This window comes from Artibeus jamaicensis, unplaced genomic scaffold (assembly GCF_021234435.1).
Source record: "Artibeus jamaicensis isolate MK-2021 breed Jamaican fruit bat unplaced genomic scaffold, CSHL_Jam_final contig_252, whole genome shotgun sequence".
Lineage (NCBI taxonomy): Eukaryota > Metazoa > Chordata > Mammalia > Chiroptera > Phyllostomidae > Artibeus > Artibeus jamaicensis.
The window spans coordinates 2,872,560-2,900,414 of NW_026521538.1; the positions used below are offsets into that span (position 1 = coordinate 2,872,560).

The 27,855-nt window shown below is 40.7% G+C and overlaps 1 protein-coding gene across 1 annotated transcript in view; it reads right to left on the reverse strand.

Moving 5' to 3' along the window:
* HPSE2 (heparanase 2 (inactive)) overlaps positions 1–27,855 on the reverse strand; it is a 670,997-nt gene that overhangs the window by 114,394 nt on the left and 528,748 nt on the right. Inside the window, exons 8-9 of the mRNA XM_053662539.1 lie at positions 21,186–21,292; positions 15,735–15,849 (exon numbers count right to left, since the gene is read on the reverse strand). Coding sequence (XP_053518514.1) covers positions 15,735–15,849; positions 21,186–21,292 — 222 coding nt within the window. The remainder of the gene's footprint in view (positions 1–15,734; positions 15,850–21,185; positions 21,293–27,855) is intronic.

The following is a 27,855-nucleotide window of genomic DNA, read 5'->3' on the forward strand; positions in this document are numbered from 1 at the left end:
GACTCAACTATTTAAATGTGCACATTTTCGTCTGCCTTTTCTCCATTAAGTTAGTAGATTTAAACAAAAATGAGCTGAATTCAAATGTCTATTCTTGAGTCCAAGTCCCCTCATCATTACTTCTCTATAACACAGTAAAAATAAGGGAAAATTATTAGGCGAGCCTGTCAGCTTGTACCAACACCAAACCCAAAGCCCACTGTCCTTCCTCCTAATCAAAAAAGATCACTTTTCATTCTTCACATGTCCCATTAAGAAGAAGCACCCATCCTGCCAATGGGAATCTCTGGTTATGCTTGTAGGGGTCATATCATTGAAAAATTATACTGTTCAAATATCACTCCTTGTTCTTTCACTTTGGAATTCTCCTATATATCCAGGATTCAGCAGTGACATAGTGGCTGAGAAAAGTTACATATCTAGGCCGGAGCTGCAGTGTGCCATCCGCTGATAGGTATGCCACCTCGGCTTTTCTCCAGTATAAAAACACACAGTGCATTAAAATCTGTATCCCAGGTTTAGATACACCCAGGATTAGATGCCAACTTTATCCTGAAATAGGTTTCCTCTCACCAGAGGAAAGTATATTTATGATAAAGCAGCTTCTAAATAGAGTACGATGCAGTGGCTGGAGAATGAGTTCTGGAGATAGACTGCCTGGTTTTGAGTTCTAGCCACTTCACCAACTAGCCAGGAGACAAGTCAGTTAATGACTTGTCTCTGAACCTGTTTCTCTTACCTTAAAGTGAGGGTAATAACAAGGTGTACATCAGTGCTGTGAACACTGAATGAGTGAACACCGTAAAATGCTTAGGCCATACAATCAACCCAATCAACAAGGGATTTGCATTGTGTAAAGAGACTTTCAATAAGCCATGGTAACCTTCTTCCCTACAGTCATAGTAAGAAGCTATAAAACCACTTAGATATAAGTGGAATTCTGAATTAAGGATCAAAAGAACATGACTCAACAGTGTCCCTGACACTGCTACTTGCTCCAAATTATTTGCCATCTCTGTACTTCATTTTCTTCATCTGTACAAATGAGATAGTGACATTGCCTGGGAGTTACTGGGAAGTTTATGGAAGAATTTAATTTATCTAGAGCACCATGTAAATGGCAAAATACTATACAAATGTAAAAGACTGTTATTGTCATTGACCACTATTAGTTTTCTCACACTTCACTGAGCATCCAGAAACTTTTATAATATCAGGATATCCTACTTCTTAGGGAGTATTAGATTATTTTCTTTAATTCTCTTTTCTAGACTCAAAGAAAACCTCTTTTTATTTCCTTGGAATTAGGGCATTTGGTCTTCATACCAATGTACTTGATAATACTGCAAAATGTGGCCTAGTTTCCAAGGTCAGAAGTTGTCTATAACGACTGTGCTTTAGTTTGGCCTATTTAGATGGATGTCTGACCTCTTCAAAAAGTATTTTCAAATGACAGGGAAGGATAATACACTTCTAGGAAGGCCTTCTATGGATGGCCCACAATGCACTTATGACTTCAAACAAAGATTGTGCTCTTCCCTAGGGAAGGTATCCATTTGGGCTTGGGTGTTGGTGTCTCTTGCTTCAGAATTCAGACTCTGGACTCTGTGCTCAAAGACTACAGTCTTGACTTTGGTCATTTATTTTCCTGAGTTATCTGGAAAAGTTAGTTTAATTTTAGCCAAACCCTTCTCATACCAGGTAAATTTTGATATAATCAAAAGCAAAGATTCTGCTTGCATTCTGTGGGCAACAAGTAGCATTTTATATTCAATAATCTAGGGCCTTTTTTTTTTGCATCCGCAGGAATAAGAATGACCAGCCTTCTATCACATGGGCCAGGTCATCTAGAAATAGCCCTTGATGTCCTGTAGTCTTCCTAACTTTCTGGGGCTCTCTCTAAAACAAAACCTCTCTGTTTTTGATTATTTTGCCCCAGATGTACCTGGAGTATACTTTCAAGCTGAATCTTATTTTCTTATTTCCTGTCCATATTTCTAACCTCCCTAGACCCCCTGAATAATTTATCTATTGCACTAATATTTGCAGTTAAAGAAGTATAAACCTGCTCCTTCTTAGTTTTTGGGCTCAGGAAATATCTCCAATCATTTTTCAATCATTTGTGGTCCACGGAGAGCCAAAACATGCCTTTTCTGGGGAAATTTAATCCACATGTTTATGATTAATTTATATGTAAGCCATTAAATTAGTGTTTCTAAAACATTTCATTTGGCAAGCTACCTCTCCCTCACCCTTCAAATCCCCTCTCAAGTCTTATTTGAGTTGGTATGGGATCACTGCACCAGGTGCTTTTCAGAGCTGGCAAAACACTTAGAAAAGCAGTCCCAAATATATCTAAGATTCCACTGTATTGGTGCTGCAGCTGATAAACAACTGCCTGAATGGTGTGTCCAGTATAGAGAGTAATTAAAGAATTACAATCAGTGTCCATTCAGGCAGGAACTATTCCTCAGGGTGGGGTATGGCTTCCTATGCTGAGTCACCCAAAACTCAAGCTCATTTCAATATAATCCCAGCCAACTTCATAAACTTTCCTTATGTACCTCTTATGTGCTAGGCATAAGTCATAATACGCCCTCCTTTCAATTTTCTCATTTTCTAAAAGGAGAGATTAACCTGTGTATTTATAAATATGATAGACACCATTGTATAGTGTGAACCAAGTGCAACATACAAAGTACGGTGAGAGAACCAGAGTGAGAGCTTTCTATTGGCAACATTAGAGAAGGTGGCACTGGAGATGTGCTTTGGAGCAAAGTCTGGAATTGGGGTAAGAAAGAGTCAGTGATTTCAGTGGAAGTCATGTAATCTGCAAGTGACTGGCTAGAAATAGGACTTAGAAAGGCAAAAGAAATCCAAATTATGAAAGACCTTGAATGCAGGGTTAGGAGTCAGGGGAATTACATAGGCAATGGGGTTTTTGAAGAAGGGGAAAGACATGGCCATGTCTCTGACTGATACTGGGAAGGACTTATTGAAGGTCGTGGTGATGATCAGACAAGAGCTCAAGAGGCTCCATGTGATCACAGAGACTAATGACAATTGCTGAGATGGAATTTGAAGGGTTGAGAGATGAGCAAGGTATGAAGATCAGGTAGGTTGCAAGTGATCTCTGGGTAAATTACCTAAACTCTCTGGGTCTCCTTTTCCTCAACAGTAGATTGAACATAATATCTCCAGTTGTTTAAAAATTAAAAGATGTGGTATGAAATGACTTAGTTCCTGGTATATAGTAGGCTCTCATTTGATCATAGCTAAAAGATGAAGGTGATAATAAGGTGTATAATCTAGGACATCTAGAACAATTCAACACCCATGTAACTTGGGTCTCTGAACATTTTGTTATTCTACTCACAGGTCTTTCACACATACACTCTCTTAAACATCTAGTTATGGGCTCATTTTAAAGGCAACCAATCACTGCAGAGAAGTATGGTAGTTAAAGTGGTCATTAATAAAAAGGTCATGCTTCCTAAAGGGAATCCAAACTGCTAACTAATAATCAGAAACACCTTAAGACCAGCTGTGGGTAATTAGCACATTTGCACCAGTGACCCCTACCCTAACTTGAGATAGCCCAATTCAGGAGACAATTTTTTAGTGTCTATTAGGTACTGACTCTGTACTTGGTACTAGAGGAGATATGGGGATCATTATATTAAGTCCCTACACTCAAGGAACTTAGAATCTAGGAAGGGAAATATAACCAGTTTGCAAAAGGCTAAAAATATCTATAGATAACACCATACATACTAAATGCATAAAATAATACAGGTTAATGTTAAGAAGTTTGGAAGCTGGAGAAAAAAACATTACCTTAAGAAAACTGAAGAAAAATCGTAAGAAAGAGTCAATGTATGTGAAAGATAAGTAGGGTTTTTTTTTTTGTTGTTGATGTTGAATGGAGATATTAAGGAAAGTAACTATGGGGAACTGAAGAAATTCCATCACACTCACACACTCAGCTCCTCTCTCATTCAACAAACCTTTACTGAATGCCTACTATGTTTGAGGATGACAGAGTTCATTAAAATAAAGTTTAATCACCCAAGGTTTCATAGTCACTTTCAACTCAAGTGTTTCTCCTGTTCATGGGAGAGGAAGAGAAAGAGAGATAAACAAATTAATCACAATACAATATGGTCAGTATTTTATAAAGGTCCTATAGATAATAGCCTTATTAAATGTTGTATTATTAGTTAAGGTTCTCTAGAGAAACAGAATTGATAACCAATAGGATATGTGTGTTTATATTTATATCTATATCTATCGATCTATCTACCTATCTATCTGATTGATTTGCAGTAATTGGCTCACGTCATTATGGAAGCTAGCAAGTCCACAATCAGCAGGGCAGGCCAGCATGCCAGAGACCCAGGGAAGAGCTAGTTGCTGTTGGAGTCTAAAGGCAATCTGCTGGAAGAATTCCTTCTAGCTTAGGGGTCAGTCTTGTTTCAATTCAAGTCTTCAGCTGGTGGAAGCTCACCAGTATGATGGAAGATGATCTGCTTTACTCAACTACTGACTTAAATGGTAATCTAATCTTTAAAAAATACCTTCATTTAAAGATCAAAAATACTGTTTAACTAAGTACTGGGTACCATGGCCTGGCCAAACTGACACATAAAAGTAACCACTATGCTGTATGAGACAAATACAACAAATTTGGTCCCAGACTCGGTCAGAGTCATCAGAGTGGCTGACAGAGTGGCACACTGGTACACTCAGATATAAACATGAGTTCAGCCAAGAACATGTAGAGCCAAGGGGTAAATTGTTGGGAAAGGCAGTAGGCCCCCAGTTCTGCTTGTTCCTGCATGTTCTTGGTGAGTGTACCAGACTGCAAGGCTTGTCTATTTTCTGCTCAAAAGCAGTTTATATAGTTACTCACACAGGCAACTAAGTAGTTCAAAGTGACCACAGTGAGACTACCATTTCACTGCTCATCCCTGGGGGGAGCAAGACTAGCTTGTGCTTGCTGCTTGCTTAAAAAGTACTGAACTTCTCAGCTATAGCTCAAACCAGTTGTCTGTGTAGCATTCATCTGGGCCCACTGCATTGCTCTAGTGCAACTTGGCCTCCAGAAGAACCCATGAAAATATGCTAAGGTTCATGCTGCTTGCTGGGCATGGATATCTAGTCTTTTCTCTCTGACCCAGGAGTCTTGTATCTTTGATCTACAACTATGAAGCAGCAGAAACTAACATATTAGCTTGCAAGTAGGGTAAAATCTCAGGCCCTCTACAGTTCTTGACAGCTTTGGTGATAAAGGGTGGGACGCTGACAGTAACATGACTTTCTGGATAAGGAAGGACAGGGCTTTGCAGGCCAGGCTTAGGGATATACAAAGATTTCCCAGGATGAAGCAGTGAGTGCTCTCACCCAAACAGTGGGTGAGGTTTGCTAGTAAGGGTCCCCTAATGTACTGGCTATTAATGAACAAAAGTTAATTTACTATTAGAGGATGGGCAGTGAGGAGCAGGATTGAAACAAGCCACAAAAAACGGTACCTCGACTATTGTTCACACTCCTCATTTGGGTGAGGAAAAGAATATTATCATTACAATGGGCAGCAAGCCCTGTGACCCCCAACCTAAAGTCACCATGGTTGTTGTTACTGAGCCAATGGACAAATGATACGGCACTTTGAGTAACTGCAAAAATTCGGAAATTTATTTATTGAGCTATGAGCAGCTGCCACACCACCCCAAACTGAAAGTAGTGCAAAACAATCTTGAAAAATAAATAACATTTTCTTTTTGGGACTCACACTTCCAAACCTCAAAATTTACAACCAAGCTACATTAGTCAAGATGGTATGATACTGACATAAAGATAAACATATAGATCAATGGAATAGGATTGAGAAAGCAGAAATAAACCCTCAGATTTATGGTCAGTGGATTTTTCAACAAAGATGCAGAAATAATTTCATGAGGAAACAAAAAGTCTTTTCAACAGATACCAGAACAATTGTAACTGTATCCACATGCAAAAGAATGAAATTGTATCCCTACCTCACATCATATACAGTGTTAGCTCAAAATGGACCAGAAATATACATGTAAGAGCTAACTAGAAAAATCAGAAGAAAACATAGGAATAAATCTTTGTGGCCTTGGATTAGATATAAAAAGCCCAACTGACAAAAAAATAAACTGGATTTTATCAAAATTAAAAACTTTTGTGCTTAAAAGACACCATTAAGATAATGAAAGACAAAACACAAAATTGGAAATATGTTAGCAAATCACATATCTGATAAAGGATTTGTATTATAAAAACCCCTTACAACTAAACAATAAAAAGACAACTAGGTCCCCTCTCAACATGGCCATGAATTTGAATAGACATTCCCCCAAAGAAGATTCACAAAAAGCAAGTAAGCACAAGAAAAAGTGCTCAGCATTATTAGGGAAATGCAAACCAAAACCATAATGAGATACCACTTCACACCCACTAGGATGGCTATCACCAAAAGACAGAAAATAACAAGTGTTGATGAGGATGTGGAGAAATTGGAATCTTCATATATTGCTGTTGGAAATATAAAATGATGAAGTCACTATGGAAAACAGCTTGGCAATTCTTCAAAAAGTTAAACATATGGCCCAGCAATTCCTCTCCAAGGTATATATCCAAGAGAGATGAAAACACATATCACATAAAAGCCTTTACATAAATGTTTACTAGTGGCATTTTTCATAATAGCCAAAAAGTAGAAAGAGCTGTAATACCTATTAATTTATGAATAGAGTGTGCTATATCTAAATTATGGAATATTTAATTTTTCAGCAATAGAAAAGAGTGAAGTATTAATACAGATTAAAATACAGATGAATCTTGAGAACATGCTAAGTGAAAGAAGCCAGTCACAAAAGACCACATATTGTGTGATTCCATATTATGAAATATCTAGAGCAGGTGAATCTACAGAGATGGAAAATAGACTCATGGTTTCCAGGGGCTGGAGGCAAAGGAAAACAGATATATACCTATGCTAATAGGTATAGGGTTTCCTTTTCAGGTGATATATATATTTTTTCCCACACAACATGACTTTTATTTTTTTACTTTTTTTACAAAATATTTTATTGTTGTTTAATTACAGTTGTCTGTATTTTCTCCCCACCACTCTCCCATACCCCAGCCAAACCCACCTCCCCTCCTTGGTTCCACCCTCCTCCTTGGTTTTGTCCATGTGCCCTTTATAGTAGTTCCTGAAAACCCTTCCCCCTCACTGTCCCCTCTCCCCTCCCCTCTGGTTACTGTCAAATTGTTCTTAATTTTAATGTCTCTGGTTATATTTTGCTTGCTTGTTTGTTTTGTTGCTTAGGTTCCAGTTAAAGGTGAGATCATATGGTATTTGTCCCTCACCACCTGGCTTATTTCACTTAGCATAATGCTTTTCCAGTTCTATCCATGCTGTCACAAAGGGTGGGAGCTCCTTCTTTCTCTCTGCTGCATAGTATTCCACTGTGTAAATGTACCATAGTTGTTTGATCCACTCATTTGCTGATGGACACTTAGGTTGTTTACAGCATTTGGCTATCGTAAATGGTGCTGCTATGAACATGGGGGTGCATAGGTTCTTCTGGATTGGTGTTTCAGGATTCTTAGAATATAATCCCAGCAGTGGAATTGCTGGGTCAAAAGGCAATTCAATTTTTAGTTTTCTGAGGAAACTCTGTACTGTTTTCCGCAGTGGCTACACCAGTCTGCATTCCTACCAACAGGTCTGCACTAGGGTTCCCTTTTCTCCACATCCTCTCTAATACTTGTTTGTTGATTTGTTTATGATGGCCTTTCTGACCAGTGTGAAGTGGCATCTCACTGTGGTTTTAATTTGCATCTCTCTGATGGCTAGTGATGCTGAGCATCTTTTCCTGTCTCTGGGCCCTCTGTATGTCCTTGGAGAAGTGTCTGTTCAAGTATTTTGCCTATTTTTTAATTGTTTTTTTTGTCTTCCTGGAGTAGAGTCATATGAGTTCTTTATATATTTTGGAAATCAAAGCCTTGTCCGAGGTATCATTGGCAAATATGTTTTCCCATATAGTTGGTTCTCTTTCCATTTTAACGCTGTTTTCTTTAACCATGCAGAAGCTTTTTTAATTTAATGAGGCCCCATTCAGGTGATATTCTAAGATAAATTGTGGTGATGGCTGCACAACTCTATGAATCTACTAAAAACAAGCAAACTGTACACTTTTAAGGAATAAATTTTGTGGTATATCAATTTTATCTCGACAAAGCTGTTATTTAAAAAAAACCCTAAATTAATATAAATGCAAACAAATAAAATAACTTTATTTCTTCCATTTCTATTTTAAAATACTTCTGCTTTTATTTTAAAAAAACAATAAAAAGAAATTGAGTTAGACAAAATATAACGTATTCTCTTCGGCTCTCATGTTCGCTTCTATGAGAGGCCCATTTGTTAGTTCCTAACCATCATAACCAGACATCATTGTGCCCTTAGTATTTGCAAATAAAATATTTGAAAAGAAAAAACCTTAAGTTTGTCATATTGTGGCACTTATAAAAGATCTTTCCAACCACCGCCCCCCGAGCATTCCAGATTATTTTTAGATTATTTGCTATTGTTTTTAGGTGAGCTGACGAGGTTAGGGGAGGTGAAGCTTCTCACTTCCAGAGCTGGCCTTGTCCCTCCAGCATCTGTAGGTGGCTTCAAGAACGGCACACAGAGCTCCTGAAGTCAAATGCAGTGAGGCTATAATTGCTTCTTCTCCTTAATTTATTTAGGTTGCCGCACAATTAGCTATAGCTGTAATCCCTCAGTTGATTTTTCTGGGGACAATACAAATGGTTGATGGCAGAGTAAGAACTTCAATTGTTGCTTCTCAATGATTCGCGTAATGTACTGTCATTAGCACTCTGATGTGACATATCACGGTTTCCAGGGCTCACTGGGCCACTTGTAAATACCAAATGAAAGCATTAGAGCTAGTACTACAGTGTGGTTACTGCCTTAATTACCTTCCCTAGGACAGGCTGGCAGCATCTTCCCTGGAGGAAAATAAAATGTGATTTTAAGTTTGTCTTTGACCATTTCCTGTCAATTCCTCTCAAGTGCAGGAATCACAGCTTTCCTTTCTTTGTTCTAATTTTTCGGTAATAGAGTTTTTACAAAAAAATATCTTTTTTTTTCATATATTAGATGTAATTTGAATTGATTTCCAGGTATCTGTACAGATATTCAAATGGATATTATCTCACCACAGTTAAGTTCACATTACTAATAATAATCATTACTGCGACTACAGAATTTAACATTCTTACAACGTGATTTTCAGCAGCTAACCTTTGTTGAGTACTTACCATGTAGTAAAAGTTACACATGCATGGGCTCGAGTAATCCTTTCCAGCTACCCTCTGGGATGGACACCATTATTGTCTCCATTTTAAGGAGGAAAACTGAAGTTTATTGAGGTTTAGAAATCTGCTCAGGGACACAGAGCTTGCAATTGGTAGAGCTAGACTGGAAACTCAGGTCAGTCTGATTCCAGAGCCAATCCTACTTTTAAGCACAACATTAAAATACTCCCCAGGCCCAACCCCACCAGAGTGAGCCCCATTTTACAGAACTGGAAATTCAGACTCAAGCAACTGAAACCTTGTGGTGCTACACTTTGAGCCTGCATCTTCTGATTTCAGGTGCACAGCTCTTTCTACCTGTGTCAGAGGCACCTTCCATCAGAAAGTTACAACTGCTGATGTCTGACGCTGACATCCCATGCATACCTCTCAGGTTGACAAATAAGCAAAGGATGAGTGCTGTAGAAAAAAATCAGAGGGGCTTCTATTTAAAGCATCAGAAGCCAAAGGGCTGCCCACCTTGTCAGACAATGCAGGCACAGGCTCTGATCAGAGGAGCAGGGTTTGGAGGCACAGAGGAGGAAAGGAGCAAGTCATGCCCACTGGGCATGCAGCCCAAGCACTTCAGCCACTAACATGGAGCCAGCCGAGTCCCAGCGATTGATCCTGCAGCCCAGGACGCCCTTCTCTCAGCAGCTGCAGGTTTCCACAAAGGGAGGCTGTGCATGGGGAAGGTTTTGTCAGGGCCTCTAATGAGAGGATTGGGTTTCACATCACAGCTACCCCCACACAGGTACGCTCCGCTTCTTTCATCTTCCCGATGGCTCCCACGGGAAAGAAATGAAAGAGAAAGGAAGCTACAGCAAGAAACAGGTCACAGGCTGGTTTGGCTGAGTTTTGTACTTCCTCTGCTTCACTACCTTCAGCTTTGAAATTTTTTCATTTTCACTCAGCCTGTGTGGCCACTCAACCTGTCTAAGTAATTTTTTATAATTCATCCACCATGACTCTGAAAAATTAGCACCTCTGTAACTTTGCAAATGCTATTGCTCTCTCTGGAAGATCTTCCCCAGAGCCCAAACTATTCTTTGATCAACTCGCTCTTCCCCTTCAAGATCCAGCTCAGATGTTGTCTCCTCCAGAAAAACTTTCTTGATGCCTCATGTCTGCCAAAGCAGGCTGGCTTCTGTTCCTTTTCTGTCCTGACAAAGTGCTTCTGCCACAGTTCCTGCTGACTCATCTGTCTCCCTTCTACACCAGAAGCTTCTTGAGGGCAAGGCCATGCCTCCAGTGTCCAGCACAGCATCTATCTAGCATGCAGCACAAATGTAGTAAGTGTTTATGATGAACAGCTCAATGAATAATAAATGAAATAGGTAAGGGTAATATTTGCTCAATTATTTAAAGCACTTAATCTTTTCAAAATTCTCTATTTTTACTTTTAAAAATAGCCTTTATTTTTTCAGATTAAAAAGTAGTAATGCTGGTTGTAGTAAAATTCTACATACAAAAAATACCCACAAAAAAGAAAGAAAGAAAAACTATCTTTAATCCCACTACCCAAAGAAAACCACTGTCAACATTTACATGTAATCTCTTCCAGCAATTTTCTATGTGTGCATGTATATACAGAATTAGAATCCTACTGTCATATCTAACTTTCTCAGGGAGTGTGACAATATCTTCAGGAGGCAGATAGAGCAGACATTTTCATCACAATTTACATGATGAGAACTTTGGAATCTAAAGATACATATCTAACGAATGGCAGAGGTAGGACTAGAATCGTGAATCTTTTCATTATACCAGGCTCCTGCTGCTTCCCACAAAGCCCCCTAATGAGGTGGTGTATCAGGAAAAATTGTGCATCCATCTAGCATCAGTAGGACAGGGTTTGTAACTGGCTGTGCTTCCTCAGGAAAGGGACAGATTTAGGTTGATCCTGTGTCCATGTCACAGTTGTGCAGTGCATGGGGGGCACTGTCTAACCTTTTGGAGGGGAGCAGAATGAAGCACCTAGGACCTTAATCCTGTGATAGGCTGATTACTGAAGCTAGGCAGGCACCATTATAATTCAATTTCTTTCCAATGGTCAAATGACATCGGATCAACAGTGACGTGGCTCAGATGCTGTTGCTATGAGAACCACAGCCATAGGTTTAATCCCACCATAAGACTAGTGAGTTGTACTACAATCCATGACCCCTTGACTGTATTTCAGAACAATGTACACAGCAAGTGTTCAATAAGTGTGCACTGGGTTGAATTGAATGTTCCTTATTATTCAGCAGGAGCAGTCAGCAACAAAGAATGCTGATAGCAAATATAAATATTCCACCACTGTGCTCAATATAGAAAAATCATTCCAACGTGGACTTGTTTTCTATTTCATTCTAAACAGAGAACTAAATTGTAACCCTTCAAATACAAACACACACCAGATTGTTAGCTCTGTGGATGAGAGAACTGTATCTTATTTGTCTGCATGTCCCAAGAATACCTAGCACAGAACCAGACACATTTGAAGTGTTAATGTTTCTGTAATTGAATTATATTTGCTAGGCTAGCGTGGGAGTGAAGATGTTGACTAGTAATTCACCATTCCTTTCCCTGAGAGTTCTGTAAATTGAGCTCTTAAAAAAAAAGCAGCAAGCTAAATTCCCAAACCCTCTCTTAGGAGAATGTCCACAACTGGTGGGGTCTGGACTATGTCCACCGAATGTGCAGATCCCTTATGCACAAACATCACTTACTCCCACGGGAGCCCAAGACTGGCGGGCTGGCTGGGGAGGCTCACACGTTCCCTCCTTCCCAGTGGCACGGGGGTCAGGGGAAAAGGGTGGGAGTTGACTGACGAAGCACTGCTGAACTAAATGTTCTCTTCCCAGAAGGAAAATCTCCCAGAAGGACGAGAGTTGGCACTTTTCTGGGGGAAGAACCATAAAGAACATGGATATCATTGAGAAAGATCTTTTCTGAAGACAAGTTTTTTCTCTTACCTTAGACTGGGAAATGGCCTTGCCAGAGCTCAGCTGGAATCCTACAGACTGGGGTCAAAGCTGACTGAGTCAGTGGCCGGGGTGAGGAGCCATTAGGCCATGATTCTAACGTTTACAAAATTTACCTTAGAACATTAACAAAAGCAAAACCGAAATGGTGTTTTCTAATAAAAAATCTTTCCTAAACTGTGTTGAGCTAGGTTTGAAGGAGCTGGAACAGAAAATGCTGATTTTTCTGGGAGGCAACCAAAACACAACTCAGTAATCCCCTAAGCTCTTAACAAATTCTCCTGAAGATTTAATCACAATATAAAATCTTCAAGTTTTTATTGGCAGTGTTTGGCTATCAGCTGTACAGCCCTCGAAGGGGCACCCTGGGCAATTCCCAGGCCTACCTCCACGACGTACTCCAGGGACTGCTGGCAAGCACTGTCAGGTCAGGGCCCTGGTCTGGCCTAGGACATTCTTTCCAGGGGACTTAGGACACACTCTGTAGCTGCCAAGTTCTCCACTTATAAGGTGCAGAATTTATTAGTGCAAAGAAAGATTAAAAAAAGGCTGCTACCTTTTTAAGTGCTTTTACACACAGTTTATTAGAGCTTGGTGTTTCCAGAAACACAGCTGCCGAGCTCATTTGCGCTAAATCAGTGGGATGGGCTTTAGCTTCCTATGAACTCCTGTGAGCTCTGCTACCGCCACCATCAGCGCAGGTCTCTTGTGCCATGCTTTCAAAGGAAGTCACCTGCAGCAATGCTCATTTGAAAAAACAAAGCCAGGAAGACTCGCATCTTTAACCTATACAGGGTCCTGCTTTGGAACCTGGGTTCGTCCACTTCTAGAAATCAAGCCTGTCTGGTCACCCAAAGGCCATCTTTTTCTAGTCTAGGTTTTCTTCTCTCAAATTCTGTAAAATGCATGTTTTCCATCTCCAGACCCAATTCTGAGGTGAACATTGACCTCAAACCGTGGCACAGATGCAACAGAGAATACGGAATGAAGTAGTGCAGCACGAGGCAAAGACAGGATTGGAAGTGAGAAACTCTGAGACTTTCAGCTCTTACTACCTGTCTGACCTTAGATAAGTCACTTAATAACCTTAGTTTATCATTAGCAAAACAAGTATAGTCATACTACGAGACTCTCTTCAGAGCAACTATGAAATGTAATTATTTTATTTGCATGTTTATTTATTTCCCATTTCTCAGTATACCTCACTAGATTATAAGCTCCAAGAGTTCCTTTTTCCTTTGATTCATCACAGTGGCCCATTGCATATGATCAAGAAGAGTGAATAAGATTTGAATGAGTGAAGGAAGAAAAAAAGTAAGAAGGAAAGAAAGGAAGAAGGGAAGGAGAGGGAGTACAGAGTGCTCAGAGCACTACTGATGTACCATATATGAAAGTGCTCTGTAAATTAAATATTATCCATGATATTAAAAAAGTATTACACACATCTGATGTATTAATTATGTCAGGGTGATCTTTCTAAATGTTACTTCTCTGCATAAAACTGTCCAATGGCTTTCATACTACTTACCATAATAGTCAAACCCCTGACCCATGGACAGAGGCTATGGGGGGGTGAGGATTGAATGCAGGAGTTAGGGGTGGGTAGGGTAGGGGACAGTAAAGGGGGAAATGGGGACAACTTTAATTGAACAACAATAAAAAATAGAAATAAAAATATATAAAACAATACAGAAAACAAGCAGCCCTGTGTGATCTGACTCCACTTCCTTGCCATGCTCCCATCGCTCCGCTGTTCTTGGGATTCCTCAGACAGGCCCTCGGTGAAGCCTTCGTGCTGACCTCGTCCCCTCCCTGCAAGCTCTCCTGCCAAATCTGCATGGCTGGCCCCTTCTTGTCATTGGAATCTTAACCTTGAATGCCGCCTCAGAGAAGCCAGCCTCCCTTGTGTGTGCATTCGAATGGAGACTCCCGACCCCGTCACAGTGCTCTCTCTATCAGTTACATGTCTGCTTTCGTATTACTGATCTCCTCCTCACTGCCTGATGATTAACAAGTGGTTTCATGGAGCATTATATTTGTTTAAGATATTTTTTCTACTTATTTTGATTTTCTCCACAAGTTTATGAGCTCAAAACAACACCAAACCCTAAGATTCCAAACAGCAATTTCCCTTCCTGCCCCTCCACACCCAGCCCCCGAACACTCTGAGAGAGGGATCCTGGCCCTGTGAAAAACAGCAACTGTGTCGGTCAGTTTCCGTGTTGTGACTTAATTAAAGTGATGCGCTATCATTGATACAATAGTTATTCAGAACTCTGACTAGAGGGATTGTTTTGAGACATGGAAATGGTGCTGTTGGGTGACAAGCTGTTCTCTGTTCTACGCTTAGAGGCCTCCTAGTTCAGGCCTGGGAATAGGTGGAGGGAAGCGAATGGCAGGAACACTCACTGGTTCCAATAGGTTTGTTTACTGTGGACCCCGGGGAACAGCACTTCTATAGAAAGAGCACTGGGCCAGGGCACAGGACAGGTTCCAGAGCTGGTTCTACCTGCTGTATTCCCGCCTTCCCCACCCCCCACCAGCTATCAGTCCGTCTGCTACATGAGGCGGAACTAGATCATCTTGAAGGGAGATCCTAGATCTGGCATTCTACAGGTTAATGAGAGGAGTCCGACACTGCATCATGACCAAGACATCTGTGAAAAGGATGGACCATGTAATATTTCTGATAAGCACAGCTTTTCTGGACAGAGTGGGATTTCTCTGACATCCCATCACCAGACAAACCCAGACCTCTGCTTTTGCCATTCTTCTTTCCCCTTCTAGTTCCTTTGCTTTGCCAGAGAAGCTGGTGCTCTGGGCAAATCCCCTCATTCTCACATAGGGATCAACATCTGACTCTTTCCATCACTTAAACTCTGCTTATAAGTGCACTTCACTCAGCCACTCTCCCAGAGACTAGCTCCTACTGTATCCGATCTTGGAAAGCACTCTCCCATCTGCTTTCAACATGTTGCATCTGACATTAACTAATGTCTCCTATTAGCATTAAAGAAAACAATCTGGAAAAATTCACTCTCTGGCAGAGTTCAAACAGGCCACAAGTAGATATGGAATCTCAATTGCACAAGGCTTCTTAAAATTATGGTAGTAAATAAATACACAAATATGTTATATATAAATGCATATATGTATGTGTTACATGTATGCATACATGCACATATAGAGGTGTGGGGGTGGGTGGGTGGGGAAGCCAAAAGTCTGTGCAATGGGTCAAGAATGTGTCTGTCCAATTTATAAAATTAACTGATAACAGAAGAAGAAAAATTCCCTCAGTGTGGAACAAGGCACGATCAAAAGAACTGAATGACACGAGAAAAGAGCTGGGAATCTTTATCTCACACTTACTGGTAGTGGGTTAAAATTCTGGTCCACGAGGTGATTGTATCCATGGTCAAAAAATGAATGCCGTATCACAACATCAATGCCCTGATTGGCCAGCATTCCTAAAGTGTTCAACCATCTAAAAAGCAGGGGGAAAAAGCTACATCAATATATTTTAAATGGCATTTAACAAGCTCTACAGAGACTGGCTAACACACTAAACCGCCCCCCCCCACCAAATTTACCTCATACTTTAAAGAAGAAGATTATTTTAAGCATTGAATAAACAGCTGGAAGTGATTTTAGAGATTATCAAATCTAACCTTATAGGAAAAGAAACAGAAGTCTGGGAGAGTAAAATGAATTGTCCTATCACAAGGTAGCTTGTTGATAATGACTTATATCTTATTCCTATAATATTAAAAAATAAAACGAACACCCTACCCACTTGTAAGCCTTATTATTGCCCCCTGGCCACAGGATGCACAATCACAGAAGCACACTCACTATCCTTTCCATCACTTAAACTCTGCTTATACGCCATCACTGTGCACACACCTTTCATGTGTCCCTAACCCAAACAGTCCTTTGGCCTGTGCAACAGTGGTCCAGCCATTTGATTGCTCATATATTACCATCAGCAGTCAATGCAACAATAATTGTCCTTGGTACTGTAACTAACTATATAGGGATTCGAGTATGCTACTATCACATACGAACTAAAGTGGAGGGCCTGCATTGCTCAGACACTTATCACATACCCCACTGTGCCCAACTCCCACTTTCCAGGGCATGCCCAACTTCAAAAATACTGTTATCTTGGTTCTTCCAACACCCATGCTAACTCTGCCTTCATTGTTTACAAATTCTGTTCATTCATTCATGAATTAATTTACTTTTTCTCTTTGTATTTCTACTTCTGAAACTTAGAGAAACTTCCAATTGTAATAATATATATGTAAGAAGAACTTCAGCCATCTCAGTGTAGAAAATAAGGCATTTCAGTCTTTCCTGAGCATATGTGTCCAGCTTCATCTTCACCTCTTCTTTCCCCTTCTCTTACCCTAAACTCCATTCCCTAGGCTCTCAGCCACATAAAGCTGCTCTTGGCTGCCCAAGTGCACCATGCTTTCACATGCTTACCTGAGGCTTTATATATGTTTTAACTTCTGCTCAGTATTCACCTTCTGTCTTCCTCTAACCCACCTCATTTGGCAAATTTCTCTCCATCTGTTAATCTCCAAATTAAGTGTCTCCTCCTTCTAACTTCTGCCACCCTGATCAACAGTAATACCTTCCTCCTCTGTATTTCCCAGAACTCTTATTCATACCCTCTGCCAGCCCACTAAATGATAATCAGTTGTTTACTTCTCTGCCATCTCCCAGTTGGTTAAAAACTCATCAGGAACAGACATATGCATTAGCTTTGTACCCAAAACATCCCACCAGAGTTCCCAGTACACTGTAGATATTCAATCCTCTTTATCATGTTGAAATTGATCTGGATTAAATTAGATTCTAGGAACTTTAAGAATCACCATTCAGCATACTAGGGACAAATTATGCATAGTTATGATTTCCCCAAACTCAAACCATATGGAACTCCAAACCAGTGGCCTACAGAATTAAGATGTTCCCTTACTGAAATAATGAGCATTGCTAATTTTTATATTATGAATGTATATCATTGATATTTTCAAATATTTTTCACATTGACAATTATATGTTATTCTAATAAAAACTAGCAAATCTTTGATGATAATTAGAGTTCCAAACATAAAACAAAACAAACCACAGAAACAAAAGTTTTATTTTTTTAACTTATTTTATTTTATTTTATTTTTTTAACTTTTTTTATTGATTATGCCATTACATTTGTTTTATTCCCCCCCTGTTCCCCTCCACCCTGCACACCCCTCCCCCACCATTCTCCCCCCTTTAGTTCATGAACACGTGTCTCAAGTTCTTTAGATTCTATATTTCCCCTACTATTCTTACCCTCCCCCCTAACTATTTTCTATCTACTGTATATGCTACAACAGGGGAGAAGGAGAAGGGGGGAGAAGGTACAAAAGTTTTAAATGAAAAGAAAATGTAATGATAATATGATAGAACCTTCCCTGTTGTTGTTCTATCGGGAAGTCATAGCCCCCAGGGAATTAAAATTACTTTTGGAATATCACATGGTTAAGCTGCTTGCCTTTATTATTATTGTTGACTTAGCATCCTTGTGCAATCAGGATAACAGGTTTAGCTTTTCCTTGGAGACACAGTATTAAAGGCCTTGGGGTAGAACTGTAATGTGCATTTTGGGCAAAGACCTCCTAAAGCAGTGTTCTTTCAATGAGAAAACAGCACACACACAATATAGTCTATTCTAACAAGTTTTTGTCTATAAAGACAATGTGTCTTCTTTTCTTTTCTATCCCTATCTTTGTTGTAAGAATGAAGACAGACTGATGATTAAATATATAATCACATATATGGGAGTCCCTTTACCAAGCAGCATCTAAATGTCAAAAGAAGACCTTATTTTGGTATTTTTTTAATATAAAAAGATCCTGCTTGTTCATTTATTCTTCATTCAAGGGTATTAATTAATCAACTGTAAATGCCAGGCCTTGTTCTCAGCATGGAGGGTAGATTAAGAAACATGCTTGTGTGACCATGTCAGTCGTTTGTAAAAAGCACCAGGTCTGTAAATAGCCTGTACATATGTGCACATTTACAGGGATGGTATCACATTCCTACTTGTGACCTCTCCAGAGCCTAGCAGTCACCTGCAGAGACTGCGAATATGTGTATATATAGAATATATATAACTAACAAATAAAATGTTAATTAATAAATTTGATTTTTTTTGCTAGTACACAGGGAGTCTTTGAAGGAACTCTCATGTGAGAGGGAAGACTATACATCACCCTCCACTCCAAACCCACATCCTATATGGGACACACATCCCTGTAGCATTCACAAATGACTAGGACCAGAACCCCTGCTTTTCAGAGTGGATAGTTAGTAATGCAGTTATCTTCATCTTCTTCTTGCAATAATAAGCCCCGAGAAGAGGAATTAAATGATGTTTCAAGTCTCCCTTTTCTGCTCAAGCAGAGAAAGGTGCTGAGCTGATAGAAATAGTGCACCAGGGATGGCACTGCAGCCATTATTTTTCATTCCCCGAGAGCTTACTGAATACCTGCAACATGCCAGGCACCTCCAGGAGCTGGAGCATGCCCCAGGGGTCTGTGCAGTGCACCGAAGAGTCTCAAAGTGTTGGTGGGAAAATCACCCTTGAATACTTGGCTGTAAAGAATTCTGATTCATGATCACACAGGTATATGTTCTAGTAAGCTCACAGTTATGCCATATACTGAAAAAAGACTAAAAAATGCCTTCTTTCCAATTTCTCGCTTTCTGGAACTTCCTATCATGCTTTATTTTTTTTCTAGAAAACAATTTATGCCCCTGAAGAGAAGTGAACTCAAAGGGCACAAAGTTGGGTAGTTGACAGTGGAAATAAGAGCAAATGGGAGATAATAGTGTAGGAAAGAATACCAGGAGCAGAACAAGCTACTTTTCATATGATCTGTGCTGACTAGGAGTGGGTATCTGAAATACAACCAAAATCTAAACAACTCTTGTTTATTTGTGTTCTGCAAAATGACTATGGAGATCTACACATCTCAGGCATCAGGATGCTCACGAAAAGACAGGTGTCTCTCTAGCTCCCTCCAGAGAAGTCTGTGGTATTTCTCTTTTCGCATCATCCCCTGAAGGGAACAATGCTCATAAAAACACTCAGTGCAACTGGGCTGCTTGCTGGGCCCTGCAGCAGTTCTTTTTTGCAAAGCTCTGCAAAAGCCATTCCACTGCTGATTCCAAGAGGTCCCCTGTAGTACTGACTGCCAATCTGGCTCCTTCCCCTTGCCCCAGGGCTCACAGTGAAACCCAGTGGGAGTGTATTGTTGAAAGAAGACTCTGGGCAACACCGTATCAAATGCTGATTCACTTCATTTCACTCATCTGAACCATGCTCATTAACAACTGTTTTGTGCCACTCAGTGTTAGGGGCCAAGGACATGTGAATGGGAGACCCAGGGCATCACAGTGTATTAACATTAACTCCTTATTTTCATCTGCACTGGCAGGATTCCACTTGTAAAACAATCTACTTGCCTGACCCGATTTGTCCTCCACAAATGTACCAAAGAAGCTTAGGAGATCTTACTCAAGCCAGGATCTTGGGACTAGACTAGACCAGGTTAGTCTGTGGTCCTGAGGGGCTTGTCCCTGCTACGTAATGCTGACAGGCCAGTGACGGGCCCTTATTCTTCTGGCTTAAATTGCTCTTCAGACAACTGCAGTAGCCTTCAGAATCATTTCCCCACCCCTTACCTCTCCAAATTCTTGAGTGTACTATTGCCAAAGCCAACATTTAAAAATACGGGTCAGAAGTGTCTTTCTCCTCCCCTAAAATCTTCCCTGGCTTGCCACTGAGTACAGAAGAAGGCCTTGGTTCCTCTGCCAGGTTTTTAAGGCCTTTCATGATTTGACTGTAAACCCCATCCCTAGTCTCAGCCCTCCCACGTCCCCACGGATGCTGAGGCTTTCATCACACTTGTCCCGTGCCCCCATTCTTCCAATTGGATGGAGAGTGCTCTCCATCCCAACACCGCTGCTCTCCACCAACAGAAACAAGCAACCTCTCTAGGTCCCACGGAAATGCCACCTTCTCCATGAAGCCCTTCCTGATCCTCCCAGTGGGAGGAATTCTGATACCTTTGCATGTCTATCACTTTTCTTTTATAGACAGACCCTGCAAAGCAGAAAGAAAGGTGCTGCGATGTAGCGGCATGGAGGCTGGACTCTGGAGTCAGCTGCCAGGGCTCGGGTCCAATCTCAGCAACTAACTAATAATAGCATCTATCTCACTGGGTTGTTATAAAGCAATAGTATCTATTTCACTGGCTGTTAAATTATTAACTACATATAAAGCACTTTAGATGGTGCTTGGCACCTTGTAAGTACCGTGGAGTTAAAATTAGTATCATTATGGCATTTATCTTCTATGAGTTCACTTATGTACTTCTTGTAACCCTTCCTGCAATGTTCAGATTTTGGAGGGCAAAAATCCTGTGATGCTCCTCCCTGTCTCCCATGAATACGGTGACAATTAGATGAGACAGTGTATGTTGTCAGTGCTATGGTTTGCATTGGAGACATCAAATAAACTTCTCAGTACTTTTACTACTACTGCTGCTACTATTTTGTTCTGATGTTTGTGCCTGACATTTTAATACCTAAAGAAGTCCCTAGCACTGTCTAGTTAATGGTAAAATGCATTCACAAATAAATGGATGAAGAATTTTCAGTGAGAACAAACTCCCCCCTCTCACGGGCAGAATACTGAGCAACTGTCCCAGTTTCCCTGTCCTTCCTCAAAGTGCCTGGGGGTGAAAGTGCAATGTTACTCACAAGAATCCTGCAGCATAGGAGTCCGACAGGTTGTTTGTGCCTCCAGCAGAGGTGGTTACCACACCTTCCAGCCAAATCTTCTTTCCTGGGGTGTATGTATTAACCACCTGTCACACAACAAAAGCAAAGGGGGTGGTGAGATTTTTAAAAGATGTTCCCAAAAGAGGAAAAACATGTATTCCCTTAAGGAAATTCCTCCAACCCCTTGCTCCCAGGTGGCAATGATCTGTGCTTTTCTTATGTTGGTGCATCCCGCACACAAGCATTCATATTGATACATGTCCATTCAAAGAAATAACCATTTTTTCCTAAGTAAATCCAATGTGACAAGAGAACAAGTGCATATTCCAGGACATAAACTGACTGCAACACCCTTTATAGGGAAATATAAATCTATGATATTTCTATATTAAAAAGTACTGAGAAGCAAATTTTCTTAACATGCTTTCAGCACATGTACGGATGAGTGCACTGCCCATGCATTACAGGTCACGGATCATGAGGGGACAGAGACTGACGTTCGGGGAAAGTAAGTTATACTTACCAGGGCATGTACACATGTTACAACCCCATTTGGAAATAACTGCAGTGAGTGTAAGAAGAAAAATCACTGACCCACAGGTGAAAGATCCTACACAGGGAGCAACTTTCTAAGCCAAAGCAAAGCCTCGTGTCAAAAGGTGGCCCTCTGAAGTTTTGAAGTGGCCCAGTTTCTTCTGACCCACACGCTGGAGATTGGTCAGGCTATCCCGGTCAGAGCTCAGAGCCTTTGGACAGCAATCTGGCAGTGCTTAGGGATGATGTTGTGCACTGCACAGCCTCTGAAAGCAGAGCCTGAGACAAAGGCCTGTCTACAGGTAGTTCATTTGGGAAGTAATAACGGCAGGAATGAGGAACCAGGGACTAAAACAGGGATGAAGGGAAAACCAGCACAGGAAGCATTTTTACGTTGGCAACAAGTGTTGGCAATTTGCACTCACTCCTACATGGATCTTGGTAGGAGCATTATGAACTGTGTCTCAAAACTGTCGCCTAAAAGGGAAGAAAGGGGAGCATTTATCCTTTGGCTTGTATTCTCCAAAGGTCAAGAGCAGCCCTGTGACTATGATTCCCCAGCCCTGTGACCATTGACCCTCTTCCCCCAGGACCCCATTTCATCGTCCAGGCATGAGTGCTGAGCAGATTCCCTGTGTTCTGCATCTTCACCTTAGACAAGCCCCCAAACAGGAAATGCAGGGTGAGGCCTTATTGCACCACACCAGCACCACACGGGCTGCGGCCTGTGTGGCTGCCTGGCTCTGGTCTCTGCAGAGATGGCCAGAGCAGCAGATGGGACTGAGAGGATGCTGGTTATGCACAAGAGGCACTGGATAAATACAATAGTGTATTTACGTAGGTCCTATGGCTCGCCAATTCCTGTCCTGTGCATATAGACCAAAGCAATTTTCCCTTAGGTCTCTAAGGAGACAAGTATCAGGATGTTTACTCTGTCACTGTTTGTAGCAGATGTCCATTGCAGACGAACAGAAAGTGAAATGTGGTGGATACATACTATAAAATATTATACAGCAGTTAGAGTGATAAATTTAATGTAAAGCCAGTAACATGAACAGGTTTTAAAGGTTTAGTGGTAAGTTAAAAAAACAGCAGTGGAATAAGATTTACGGCACAATATTATTTATGTAATTACTCATTCACACCCAATAACACTAAAAAGTGTGTAAAGATATCTCTCTTAAAGACAAAATCAAATACATAAGGAAGACATGTATTTTGTATCTGAGAGAGGTGCATGTGAGTGGGGATTAGAGATGAAGGGGAAAATTAAAACAAAGCAGGTCTTTGTGTGAACTGATGATAATGGCTTGCTGCAATTCAGGAATATGATTTTAATTAATTCTCTGCACCTCAGATAAAAAAATACCAGTATACACGGTGTAGCATAGATGTCAGAGCTTTCCTTCTCCCAAGCCCATGGGCAGACAGCAGCAGATTACTTACTTTACTTCTTCCAAGGTATAGCTCCCTGCCCTTTCTGCCATCTACTAGAGAATTCATGTTACCTGAGACCTATTTTAAAGTCAGATTTGGCAAATTGCTTGACCCTTTCAGGAATAAAAATATAAAAAGGTTTCAAAATTTCAGATGAAATTAAGATAGCAATCAGGAATGGAAGGCAAACCCTGGGAACTAATAGTGGAGGTCGGATGGTAATGCTGCCGGAGACTAAACAAGAGTTCCCCGTGCACCCAGAAGGGGAAGGGTCACTGAGGACCACAGGTAGTCCTGCCCCCATGCTCAGCACTACCCATAGTGCCTAACCCGAGCGGGCTTGAAAGCAGTAGGACTAAGAAAGCCAGAAAAACACCTGAAATAATCTGAAGACAGAGCCATAAGGTGAAATTGAAGGACTACATCAATGATTCTCATTAAAATATACCTGTGCTAGAGGAAAACCTGTGCTCTTCATTAGCTTTGCATTTCTTTTATGACTAACCAGAACTGAGTGATATAATGGTGTTTTTCATTTTGTCTTAGGCTTCTAAAATATTCAGAATTTAATTTTTGCTCAAAGACAGATATTGAAATAAGGCAGTTAGAGAAAAGGGGGTTGGTTAAACAAACAAAGAAAAAACAACAAAAAGGTAAATACTAGAGTATGATGAACCTTGAAATCATTAAACTAACTGGAAGAAGCCAGGCACAAAGAGGCCACATGTATGATTCCATTTGTGTGAAATACCCAGAATAGACAAGTCCATAGAGACAGAAAGCAGATGGGGGGTTTCCTAGGGCTGGAGGAGGAGAGGGAGAAGTAGACAGCGGGGAGGACAGGGAGTGACTACAAGCAGCTGTGCGGTTTCTTTGGGGGATGACGAACATGTTCTGAAGTTAAATAGTGGTGATGGCTTCACAATTCTGTGAGTATAGTAAAAGTCACTGATGGCATACTTTTAAAGGATGAATCTTATGGTATGTGAATTATACCTTAATAAAGTTGTGTGTATGTGTTTTTTAGGTAATTATTAAATTACCTAATAATTATAAAGCATTTACAAAAGTGTCTGGTATATGGTGAGCTCTTGAGGTGTAAATCAAAACTACCTAGACCAGGGGTGCCCAACCTCCAGGCCGAGGACCAGTACCAGCCCAGACCTCTTAGGAACCAGGCTACACAGCAGGAGGTAAGCTTGAATGCAATGCAATTGAATTATCCAGAAACCATTCCCTTTCCCTTGGTCCCTGGAAAAACTGTCTTCCACAAAACTGGCCCCTGTTGCCAAAAAGGCTGGAGACCACAGCCCTAGACCATTCTCCTTGTCTACAGCAAATATGATTATGTTTGTATCAATCTAATGTTAGAACTGGTTGCTTTTCTTACAGACACAACACTTGTAGTGGTAGGCAACAGGCCAGAGGTGTGGTGAGCAGTCTGTCTACTGTGAGTGGAGGACATCGTGATGGTGATGCGGTGGCAAGGCACTGAGGCCGGATGTTGGTCGGGGCTGAGGAGGAAGTTGGAATGGGCAGAATAGGAGAGTCAAAAAATCAGGAAAACCAGATGGAACCACCTGCAAAACTCCCCTAGAAAGTGAAACTCTAAGAAACTGAGGGCTATAGTTCAACCCTGCGGTTTTCTGCATAAATATGATTCTCCCTGTGCTGGAAGAGAGAAAATTGCAGGACTGGAAAAAACCAGGGTCTGTTCCTGGTGAGAAATGATGTGCCAGTGAAAGTTATTTTAAGGAACGACTCTGTCTGCTGGAGGGAGAAGTACAAATGCTGAGATTACTAATGGAGGGTAGATACAGGCCCAGTGGCTAGCTCTCTAAATAGAGAGCTCTCTATTTTGTTCTAAATAGACTTCAGCCATTGGGCCCATGTAGACAAGGGAAACCCAGTTCCCTGCCCTCACATCCCTGTTGAGGGAGTCAGGACTAGTTCATGTGGCAGTGCTGAAAGAGGAGGGGTGAGAGGGAAGAGAGAGGTTAAGAAAAGCATGACTGATTTTTTAAAGTTTTATTTTCTCTACCACTTTGAATTTTTTTTAAAAAAAAGGAAAAACAGTAAAAATAGAAAAATTACCATTTACATGGCACATTTTCAAAACTGGACTTCCTTTTTCTGTTTCTCCAAAACTGTGACACAAGTCTTTAAAAAAGGCTCCTAAGAGCCTGGTCTCAGCCACTGGCTGTGCAAGAGATGGTAGCCTTGTTGCAGCAGACATGTTGTTTATGGTTATCCAAACCCAACACCTTCCTTAATGAGAAAGGAAGCAATAAAACAGGAACAGTGGACAGGCCAGCTGGGCTAATCAGCCCTGGCAGGAGGCCCACCTCCAAAAGAAGCTGGAGTCCATTAATTCCAGCACCTCATCTACTCGGAAATCAGCCTTACCCAGGACCCTAAGAAGAGTAGCAGCTCTTTAAGAAACTATAATTGGTCCTTTATATCATTGGTTCAAAGCTTCAGGAAGCTTCTTAAACTGTACCTAAGCACAGAGTGCCTCTGCCTCTCTGTTCCATGTTATGCTTATAAGAGGACCTGGTTAGAGTTTAGTAACGTTCTTATGTTTATTTCCATCCTTCTTGTTGTTTTCTTTTTATTTTTGTACAAGTACAGTTGTTTCCATTTTCCTGCCACCACTTTTTCCTGCCCCAGTATGTTTTTCACTCTAAGCTACCTTCTACACTAGAAGAACAGGGGATCATTCCATGCTGCTGTCTCCTTCCCCACTGCCCCTTGCTGAGTGCTAGATCTTACCATTTCTCCCTTGATCTTCCTGCCAAGTCCATTCTCCTCTAGTCCACCCTCTGCACTGTTGTGTGTGGTCACAGAGAGAGGTCTGCGCAATTAGTTAGGAGAAGTGCTATGAGTAACTTGTTTCTAATGAATTAAAAGTCTGGGGAATAATTTTACACAGTAACATTATCTTTATTTACCAGAATTATGAAATGTGTCTTTAATTGAGAGAAATACTAAGGAGCCGATAACTATATATAACCCATGGTCTATTTTATCCATTTTTCCATGGGAGTATGTTAGACAACGTGAAATGACAATGAGAACCACTGACCCATTGGAATATGATATGAACTGCTTTAATTAACTTGGCATCTAAGATCTTTCATAAGCCCCTTAGCTTCCTCTTCAGTCATTCCTCCCCAAAGTACCTGCAGTTTAGAACACAGAATGGACTCATCACTTTCATCTACACAATCTTCTTTTAGGTACCTACCGATCACCTTCTCCCAATCCACTCCTCACCTACATTGTCTGGTTTTTTCCCCATGGCTTAATTCACGTCACCTCCCCTGTGAAACTTTCCTCAAACTTCCAGAAAATTATTTCCTTCCTCTGGGCCCCAAAGGTCTTTGAACTTGTCTCTGACCTTGACCTTATTATACTGAGTTGTAATTTTTTGTTTGCTTATTTGTTTTCCTTCCTCTACTATATGCAGCTTGAGAAAGCCACATTTTCCTTTGTGCATATCTTATAGAATGCTTATTGAACACTTATGAAATAATGAGATCATGAAATAACGTGTTAATAAATGAGATAACATTTTATTGATGAAAAGTCTGAGTTTTAGAGAGATAGCCTCAAAACCATAATAGCAAACAACAAAACCTTACAGTTGCAGTTCAGGGCTCTGTCCATTTTTCTAATTGAATTTTTCTGTTTGAGGAGACCTAGAAGCTTCTGGTTGATTAAACAGCTTCCACATATAATGTCCTTCTTAGGTTAAACAAGCTGGGCTATTCTGAGCTCAGCCATTCTGTATCTCATCACATTCTTCTTGATTTATTTCTTCTGTCTAATGCACTTTCTGTCAGTTTCATTAATTTTTTTCCTGTATAATTTCTTTTTATCATCTCCCTGTTCCAGAGTGCCAGATTCGCCCATTTTCTTTTGGTATTAGATCAATTTTTAATTTGTGGCTTCTGTGTCATTTTTAGGATTTAAAATTGCATTCTCTGCTCCTGATATCTCAGACCACAAAAAAAGCAACTGAATGTAATTGCAAAAATACATAAAATTAAAATAGACATAGATAGAAACATCACTGGGAAGGCAAGGAAATTATGAGCATATGCAGGAAAATAAAGAAGAAAAGCTTCACAGAGTCCCAAAGCATGTTCAAGGGTGAATGTTGGTGGAGGAAAAGACTGGACAGCAGCTACTTGCATGTAAATCAGTCATCCTCCCTTTCCTGGCCTTTTCTGTGACTAACCAGTTCCTCGCTCTTCCTGGTCAGTGTACCTTACAGATAAATGATAGTCCCACTGTCCTCAGAGGTAATTTCCTCTCACTCAGGACAAATCATATAATCTCCCCATGTCCATGGGAAACACTGGTAAATCATCCCAAGTCACCTCTTCCTTCTGAAGAAGCTTTCTGCCCCAGCCCCAACTTTGTTCCCAGGGCCATTCCTGCGACATCCTAGGGCAGCACACAGCTCCATGCTGCCGCTGCCCTGAATGTAACAGAACCAAAAGCCTATGCACGTGAAATATATAAATAGACTCCAGTGAAAGAATGCAAATCACTCCCTGAAAAGCCTTGTCCTCTTCCAATATCTAATTTTGTGGTAACATTAGATATCATCTAATACTGTGGTTCCAACTTCCATTCAACCCTGATTTTAGCATACCCATCCCAGACTATA